The sequence below is a fragment of the Sinohyriopsis cumingii genome, chromosome 17 (genome assembly GCF_028554795.1).
Source record: "Sinohyriopsis cumingii isolate HCF-2022 chromosome 17, ASM2855479v2, whole genome shotgun sequence".
NCBI classification, from domain to species: Eukaryota; Metazoa; Mollusca; class Bivalvia; order Unionida; family Unionidae; genus Sinohyriopsis; species Sinohyriopsis cumingii.
Window position 1 is genome coordinate 199,813 of NC_142977.1, and position 10,106 is coordinate 209,918.

The following is a 10,106-nucleotide window of genomic DNA, read 5'->3' on the forward strand; positions in this document are numbered from 1 at the left end:
GATAGAATTCGAGTCCAACATCGTAAAGTCAGACGTGACGGATTTTCACAATGGCGGATTCCACTGGGCCCCAGTGTGACCAATAATATCCTGAAGAAGTGGTTCGGTTAAATCAGTCTATGGTCACGGGCATGCCCGGGCAAGACAACATAAATCAAGTAACACAGTGGTAAACTTAAGCACTAGGGTAACAATCAATTCAGAAACGTCTTTGTTACAAACAAACATTGAAAATTTCTATCCACACGGAAATATATTGAATCTTCTTCAATATAACCCTCAACCGATTACTTAGCCTTATAATAAATGTAGTAAATTGTAAGACTAATAAGTATCAAACTAAGACAGATTCACAAGACATAGATTTGATACAAATTCTAAAGCAGAAATAAACAAAATATGGAACAGATTCTTTCAAATCTAGAGCTACAACAAAGGAATACACTAAAGCAGCAAGTATGTGAGGAAGACAACTTGCTTTCCGATGTTCAGACACAAACAAATGTAATCTGCTATGACTTAGTCATTGTAAAGTTTATATTTTGTCAAAGAGCATCCTAACAGGATAAACCCTTTCGGACAGGAATCTTAGGAAAAAATTATTATTTACCGGAAAATGATTTCTTTGGTCCGAAGAAAAAGTAGACATGCTTGTGCCGAAAGAAGATAATTTTATCATGTGTACCGACTATATAAATTTGAACCCTGCAATCAAAACAGATGCATACCCAATACCAAGAAATGATGACCGTATTACTAGAATTGGATATGCAACATTTAGCACGAAATTTGATCGTTGTAAAGGGCTATTGCAATTTTCCATTCACGGAAAGTGCCAAGAAAATTATGGCATTCGTAACTTAAGTTGAACTTTAGTTCAAATTAAGTAATGCCGTATTCTATAAGATGTTCTGAAACTTTCCACTGTATAACGAACATGATTGCATCTGTTTAAGATCAGTGTTCTTATCTAGATGACGTCATCATCTAAGCTTCACATGGTAAGATTATTTAGCAATAATTCGGAATATGTGCTCAAGTTTCCCATAATTTTTGAAACGCTGACATATATGCACGGTAAGAAATCCAAGGTTGAAATGATGAGTTTAGAGAGTCTTTGAGATATTATAGACCATACTTAGAGGTGCACCAGTTCTTTTATCTCCTGATCTCAGTAAATCATTCTAATTGTATATTGGCGAAAGTTCTATAGCTGAAGATGGGACATTGATTCAAGAACACAAAAATGTTTTGGATGATCCAGTGCTATTATATAGTGTTAACCATGCATCATAGAAATATTTGCATACTCGTATGTGCCTTTAAACTGGCTTTGAAACACTTTGCAGTGTATCATAGTTCAGCTCCTTCTCGAAATATTGTTTTAATTAATCATTAAGAGAGCAATACAAAAAATAATTGATTGTTTAGATGAAGTTTGATATGGAAGGAATACAGCCCTGAAAATACAATTTGAATGCAGGTGCAATTTGATGTAAATTGAATGCTTTTTACTTCTGTATGGATATTTTCTGTCATCCATGTGAGAGCTGCATAATGTTTTACTAATTTTCGATTTTGTACACATCTTTATTTGGATCAGAATTAGTTTTATTGTAGGTCTAATTCCAAATTATCTGGTGATTTATGTTTATTTATTTAAAATTTATGTAAACAGGATTGATCATGATCCTGATTGCCTCATTATAGAGAATATTGTGCCTCTAATGTGTTTAGATTAAGGTTGTTAACATCAGTATGACGTATGACACAATCATATGGAAATACGTGCTGTTCAATCGGACTCTTAGATGTGTTCAAGTTTGAAAGGATATATATATATATATATATATATATATATATATATATATATATATATATATATATATATATATATATACACCGAAATTACATTGCTCATTCATCAATATTACTAGATTGGGATTATTCGGAAATTCATTCAAAATCATTTTGTATTATATTATTGTGATAATCTACATTTCTAGCACATCGCTAAAATCCAATCTATTTATTACATTAGCACATTCAACATTAACATTCATTCAGAATACAACTGTAATACAATTGAAACACTCTATACGTTTGGACAAGTGATTTTTAACGTAGCATTAAAACAATTTCAGTCATATCGCTACGATGTCTGCAGTGTGACAGTTTATAATGATGTCTAGCACTGGGGCATCATGCGGCAGACATGTAGCATGATGTCCCACCCATTCACATTATCCTGACCCCAGGCCGATCAGTCTTAACACTAACCTCTTAATGCTGAGCGCCAAGCGAGGCAGCGGTTAGTACCATTTCTGTAAGTCTTTGGTATGACTCGGCCGGGGATCGAACCGACGACCTCCCGCATCCGGGTCATAGTAGGAATTTTATTTTTATAAAGATATTTACTTTAATTGGAGTTGAAACCAAAATCTGATTTACAAGCGAAAACTCTTTGGATAAATCGTGACCTTTTGTTCTGAGCATCGTTTTGTGCTTTTTGCAAATATGGGTTCCTGATAAAACATTATTCGATCCTACTTTAAGTTAAGTATGTGAACTTATTTACTGCTGTGGTCCGATACAATTTCAAAGAATTAAGTATTTATACTGTTCTTTGTGAAAGTTGTCGATTTATTGAAAGACAGTTAGAATTCTATAATTAAGATGCATAAATACTAATTGTACAGCAGCAGGAATTTTGCTATTGAAATTATTTCGAACTGTCTATTCTTTTCGGCTTACCAAAAAACACAGTTAGAATTATATGGTATTTAAATAATACTATTGTACGTGTCTTTTGATGTTTTACATTGCATCGTAGGGAATACAGTTGTTGAAGTCTATTAAATTTGGCGGTATATCTGCTTTGTGTCACTTATTTTAAGACAATCCAGTCATAACACTATCCAACAATAAATATCGTTTCAAACAGTCAAAAGTAAGTAAGACTAACTAGGTTTATTTAAATATAGAAAGTATTCACGCATGTTGTGTGCATAACGCCCTGTATAACCAAAGCGGTATTGTCTTGACAAGGTGATTGAACCAAACAATAAAGGTAATTATATAACACACTCTCAAGTTGATTACATAACCCACACTATACAAATAGTCACAGCAAACGTTTCCTCAATGCTCGTTATTCTTACCAGTTTAATATGTACGGGAAATTGATAGCAGATTTCCAGTAAAATATGTGAACAGTTTTCTTACAAAACATTTGTATTTGTTTTTATCAAACAGTCATCGCACCTATGTTATGACGATTGGGAATATAAAGTATAATATCACCTCTTCAAAAGTTGTATAATATGTTGCAACAGCCTAATAAGTCATGTAATATTGAATTACAAGGTCGTTTACGTCTGTAGAATATTCAGTATGATACAAGAGGTATTACATGTTTTGTTGGAAACACGATGCCTATCCTGAAAGGTTTAAACAATAATCTTAATACAATATAAAAGCAGCAAACTTAATTAAGGATGGAAATAGCATAAAAAGGATGTAAAATACAAGGACTTTAAATAAATGTGTTACTGAAATGTAAAAGTCCTATGCGATCTAGAAGTGTTCGCCAATAATTGAAATATCTAATTATATAAAGACGTTTTATATACAACCTCATTTGAATCTCAGCTCTCCTGTTGCTTGAATGCACCGAAAGTGAGGAAATGTATGAACATGGTCATTATTAAACCGTAGTATTTATTTTCAGAGACATATGCGACTTTTGCTTTCTTTAAAGTATGATACCGCCATTCAGAGATAATCATAAATCCAATTTTTCCTTTTTTCGCTACTTGATGTGCATATATTCTTTATTATAAATGTCAGTAATGTTACGTTTGCCCTTGCCTATCTGGTAATTACCGTATGTTGATTTACTATTTAATTTAACTGTTCAGTCATTTTCATTATATGAATGTACCCAATAGGTAGCTAAATCTGGCTCCTGGCGTAGAAGCGTGTCTAATATTTTCTCCCTGCATCTAAATAGAGTCCATTGTTTGTTTCCTGGCATTACACATAACAATCGTCCTGCAACAAATCCCAGACAACAAGTTCATTCCCAGATTAAAGGCAGAATCATGAGTCGGATGATGGTTACATTTCTATTGCTGGCAAGTATCTCACGAACATATTTATATCTTGATCAAACATATCAATATGATATTTTTTTATTTACATTGTTATATTCTGAATAAACTATTATTACATATTTTGTAAGAAGATCTAAGATGATTGAAATTTTAAGTCATGTTTATTTATTCATGCTAGATATAAATAATTGTTGATTGGCTTCGTGTGCATGTATTTGACATGAGCAAAAAAATTGTCTATTCGGGCGTCAACGATTGTCTCCTTGAATTTTGTGAATCATATTTGTAATTATGTAGATGTAATTAAAATCGCATTGAAAATAATTTATTTGCCGGCGATTATTTAGGACTTCAATTTCAATGGTTAGTAACTCGTCACCGGAAAGATGCTATCAATTACCTAATATTATTTAACAGTTGTAACCTTTACCTTTAGTTATTAAAAAGACAGAACAAAATCAACAAAATTAAAACATTTCCCAGATCATATACGGATAAATATCTTTCCTAAAATTGAATCACATTTCTTAACAAACGAATCTTAATATTAATTACTTTGTTAAAACATTAACGCGACTTGGACCAGAGCCTAAACATTTGATCATGAAAGTGTTATTTGCCGAAAGATCGGTTAAATAATTCATTAATTTTTGAAAGAGTAATTTACCATTCTTCTGGCCTATTTTAAACATCATGACATTTGGAGACATTATTACCACAAAAAAAAATCCGTTTATTTGATGACGTACAATCAAACCAGATACACATTTCAAATAAATCTTTGTTTCAGGTGTTTGAATGTCCCACTAATTCACAATCTAAACTTATAACGTTCCCCATGTATATTCATTTTGTTCTTTTCTTCCAGGTCTTTGCTTCATTTGGTGAGTCCATTGCTAATATGTTGTCATAGTTAAACACATATGTGGTATTTATACGAGCATTTATATTACCTTCTCATTAAAAGATTATTCATCGCGTAGTATTGAAATTTCGATATATCAATGAATGCCAGTTTTATAACGTTTTCATTACTGCTCAGAGTTGTCTTAAGGTAATGTGTCAGGTGAAGGGTATCATTGCCATTAGTAAAAAATCAGAAAGTTTGTATGAATATGATATATTCATAATTATGTTTGAAATTTATTTTCAAACATCATTTGCATCTTGTTTGGGAGAATTCGTAATAAATGGACTGTTATATTACTTTATACAAATGCTCTTGCACATGATTAAAATATAACGATATGTCTTTTCGGCGTGTTGAATCTTTTGAAAATTTACTAGCAACAGTCGATTGTGGAATGTGATAACTTACACTGAGGTTGTGTCTTGCATCATATATGTGTATTGGTATGTTTCAGACATACAATTTAAATAACTTAATCACGATTGTCTCAAACTATGTTTTACCTTTATGCTCTAAAATTATTTTTACTTCCAGCTCTAGTGGATATCTCTAACGCATACATATGCAGACTTATTGCTGATGTGGTGTTTGTGATTGACTCGTCACGTAGTATCTATGAACCTGACTTCAATCAACAGCTCGAGTTCGTCAAACAAGTGGTGCAGAACCTTGACATAGGTCAAGGCAAGAACAGGATAGGCGCCCTCACCTTCAGCCACACACCTATCACAGAGTTTCACCTGAATAGATATGACAGTTGGCAAGATATTCTGAATGCCATCTCAGCCATACAATTCTAAGCGGGAGATACCACTAACACTTTTGACGCCTTGAGGGTTCTTCGCACAGAGCATTTTACCGAGAGTAATGGCGACCGATCTGACGTTCCTAACATCGCTATAGTCCTTACAGATGGCGAATCCAGTCAAATGGAAATCACAGTAAAAGAGGCTAGTCTAACTAGAGAGGCAGGTGTAACCATTTTTGCCATCGGAATCGGCAATGCAGTCAATACAGATGAGCTAGAGGAAATGGCGAGTTCACCAAAGTCAGACTATGTGCACACTCTGGTAAACTTTACTGAGTTACAATCCGACGCATTCACAACTCTTCTTAGCAACAAGACATGCAATGGTAAGGATATTTCTCTAAATGGCTGAATTATGTCCATTCAACAATAACTATTAACTATGGTTTCCTCATTAATGACCCTTTAAGATTATATCATTCAAAGAATACCATTTTCACATTGACTATTTTTTTCTTCCAGAGGTGAAATTATTTTCCCTAAGTCTTCCACCAACCGCACATATTTTGCAATCAAACTGAAGTTGACATCCATTAGTTACAACGTAACATATTGAAATCTTACATCAGTATTATTTGCATGTATTGCTCCATTTCAACTCTTCGCACCACACCAACTACAAGACAATAACCGAAGCCGTATTGATATATAAAAGTTGTTAAACTTTGTCAATATATGTATTTTAGCTACGATGAAGTTTATATAAGTGTTGTAGCCGAGTACTATACAAACCGTCTTTGCTGCAGCAGTATTTGACAATCGTATACACATGCAAGCATGCAAATTATATAATTCCAGTATGGTGCATACATTCAGAGTCAAACTTTCTTCAACTGTCCTGATTACACTATTTTCCGTTTATTTATTTCATTGCATAAATGTGGTATAGGATCTTTTGTATTGGGACTAATAAACAACTGTAAGTGGTAATTAAAAGTAATTGCTCCTTTGATGCCCTATACTAAATAGCCACAATTATGTTTGTTGTCGCAATAATATTTCTTGTACATTTAGGTACTTTAATGACATTTCATTAGTATTCAAATCATATTTGCCTTGAACATGTTTCGAATAATATGGAACTTCTCGATAGAAACTCATACAAGCACTTATTGTATTTTTATTTAATGTAGAATTAATTTGAACTCTAAATGTGTCACAAAAATTCTAATATATTTATTGATTTTCGCTTAACAACGTGTTGATCAACCAGTATAAAGGTTCACTAAAAATAGTATTTATGACTGTTAGATGCATCCCTGTTCAATTCAGCTCTCTTATTTTACAGTGCAATGTTTTTTCTTAAGCAATTAGAGCAAGGCATTTTTGTATTACAACAACGTATTTCTTTATCTGACAATAATCCGTGTCATTGATGTGCATAGTATTATCTGTATTGAAGCATAATGTTACCACATTGTGACAAATGTATAGCAGTGGAACGTGTTACGAGATTACCTTCCAGTAGTGACAGTTCTATACAAGAAGCCTGGAATGTAATCACCTTTTATCTCGTATATCAGGGATATCAGGTAGACAGTCTGTAAAGAGCGACACAAACACCATATCACAAAAGCATAATATAATATATTTTCTTGTTACTTTTTTCGTAATTGTCTATACACATACCGCAAAACGTTAATTACATATAAATAAGGAACATAGGTGAAAAATAAACTGAGATGAAAGATGATAATCATTTTGAGATAGTAAGGCCTCAGGAACTATGCAAGTCAATTACTATGCAAGTTCACGCGACCATTCATAGCAACTATAATTAATAAAATATTGGAATGTCTGAAACAACATTTAGGCTACGACATCTTTATAGGAAACGTTTAACCTCGATTTCAATGTAAAGGTTCACAAATCAAAATTCTCCTATACGAGAATAAAAAAGAATCAATCTAATTGTTAATGGGACTAACTAAATAGCCAAGTTAAATTGGTTTCAACAAAACCACGAAAACAATGTGTCCGAAAATGACATAAATCAAATCTAGATTTGCTAAACGTGCATTGATATACATCTTTCTTGCTAGAAAACAACAAAAGCTGTTTATCTCAATTATTGCAATCGATCATTAGATTTTGGCTCCTAAGACTTAACTCATTTTGTACAAAGGAAATACAAAGTTATAATATGTTGTAGTGAACATAGGATTAACGTTCAAACTATTGACAATCAAAGGATGAGGTATTTTACATAGATAAAGATGTAGAAATATATCTAAACAAGACATACAAATGGTCCCCAATTTCAGTTATGTTCTTCTAAGAATGATGTGCTGCTATTGTATATAAAACAATCATAAATATGGCTTACGCATAGTCATTAAAATCCGCAAAACATTATATAAATCAAAGCAGTCAGTATACAGGGATTTATGTGACAGAAACATAGTCAAAAAGACAAACAAACAGACAGGCACTCTACAGCAACAACAAAAACACACACGTTTCAAAGAAGCACATATATTAAAGTGCATCAGCAAAATATCTAATTTAGCGAACTCTCAAAATTCCAATTTTTTAAAATATAAAATTGTCTCCAGAAATTGGCGATATAAAATCTCAAACATTAAAGAATATCTCGACCAGACTACACTTTAAATTGATGTTATTCTTTCACGCCGTATATGAGTAGAAGCGATGCAGTACTAAATTCTCAATATACTTGGTTTGATAATTTTCCCTAACGTTTAATTTAGATATACTCCTTGACATGTTTAAGACATACATTTTCATAACGTGGTTTAAATTGTCACAATCTATGTTTTGCCTTTGCACTCTTTATTTTTCTATACATCCAGCTTTAAAGAAAGACTCCGTGGTGGAGATATGTGAAAATATTGCTGATGTGGTATTTGTCATTGACTCATCTAGTAGCATCTGGGAACCTAACTTCATTCACCAGCTCGATCTCGTCAAAAAAGTGGTTAACGCCTTTGACATAGGTCAAAGCAAGACAAGGATAGGTGCTCTCACCTTCAGCAACAAAATTAGGACATGGTTTCACCTGAATACATATGACAGTAAGAACGACACTCTGGATGCCATCTCAAAGATAGCAAATGACGCGGGAGATGAAACCAAAACGTTTGACGCATTGAAGGTTCTTCGTACAGAGCTTTTTAGCGTGAGGAATGGCGACCGATCTGACGTTCCCAACATAGCTTTAGTCCTTACGGATGGTGAATCCAGTGACGTGAACAGCACAGTTACCGAGGCTAAACTGACCAGAGAGGCAGGTGTGGCCATTTTTGCCATCGGAATCGGCGATAAGGTCAATAGAACGGAGCTAGAGGAGATAGCGAGTTCACCAAAGTCAGACTATATGCACATTCTGGCAAACTTCTCGGAGTTGCAGTTCGAAGCATTCCAAAAGTTTCTTAGCTTCAAAGAGTGCAGACGTAAGTAACTTTCTCTAAATGGCTGATTTATGTCCTTTAAAAGCTAAGGTTTAAGTATATTTTCTTTTGTTAATGGTAATTTTAATGTATCGTTATGCAACCAGGTGCAGCATTTTCATTTCAAATAGTAGTGATTTGACCTCTGCATTGGCATTAAATATTGTTACACAACGTATTGAAGAACCAAGATAAACGTTAACTGAAAATATTTTTTATGACTATGTGAGACGCATTCCAGTTCAATTCATCTATATTATTTTACAATGCAAGTCTTATTCTTAAGCAGATATCTTAAGGTATTTTCTGCATTACGATGTCTGTATTTGAGATCCATCATTGTTTTCTATGTGCACATAACCATCTCTATTGTAGCAGAATGTTGGAAACATTTTGCAAATTAATTAATTTTCATCTCGTATACGTCAGCATGCCAGGGAAAGCCGGTAGATATCCTATTTGTTCTGGACGTCTCCACCAGTATTGGCATACCGGGATTCAATACACAAATGAGTTTTGTCAAGAACTTAGTGGACGTTTTCGACATCAACTATGGAAAGGTCCAGGTAATACTGAAGTTCTTAGCATGGTAATACAGCATCATGCAGCAAGATATGTTGTTGCTTTATGTATAGAAAGAACTAGGTAACTGCATCTTTCTTAAGAGATACAGTTTTCAGCGAGGTCTGTATGAAGTGCTGCTTATAGCAGGTGTTATATTGTTCTGTTGCCTTGGGAAAAACCGGAGAAATACTGCTTATGGCCGTATTGCTTGAAGTGTGTCTTGAAGGCATAAACATTACTGTTAAAACACATATTGTTAAGATATATTTCATCGACGAAGACCAAGCGACTATTGCGCT

The 10,106-nt window shown here is 33.5% G+C and overlaps 1 protein-coding gene across 1 annotated transcript; it reads left to right on the plus strand.

Moving 5' to 3' along the window:
- Window positions 1–974: 974 nt before the first annotated feature.
- Window positions 975–9,836, plus strand: LOC149777625 (matrilin-1-like). Its single transcript, XM_089940344.1, has 6 exons — window positions 975–1,001; window positions 4,984–4,999; window positions 5,560–5,709; window positions 5,875–6,159; window positions 8,647–9,246; window positions 9,673–9,836. The coding sequence occupies exons 1-6, from the start codon at window positions 975–977 to the stop codon at window positions 9,834–9,836; spliced, it is 1,242 nt and encodes a 413-aa protein (XP_089796470.1).
- The last annotated feature ends 270 nt before the right edge of the window (window positions 9,837–10,106 follow it).

Bases quoted from the DNA above. Each gene is read 5' to 3' on its own strand.
- LOC149777625 (XM_089940344.1), top strand. From the start codon at position 975: ATGACGTCATCATCTAAGCTTCACATG. The intron at 5,710-5,874 runs GCAAGAACAGGA...TTCTTCGCACAG, and splicing joins GAACCTTGACATAGGTCAAG to AGCATTTTACCGAGAGTAAT. The intron at 9,247-9,672 runs GTAAGTAACTTT...CGTATACGTCAG, and splicing joins TAGCTTCAAAGAGTGCAGAC to CATGCCAGGGAAAGCCGGTA.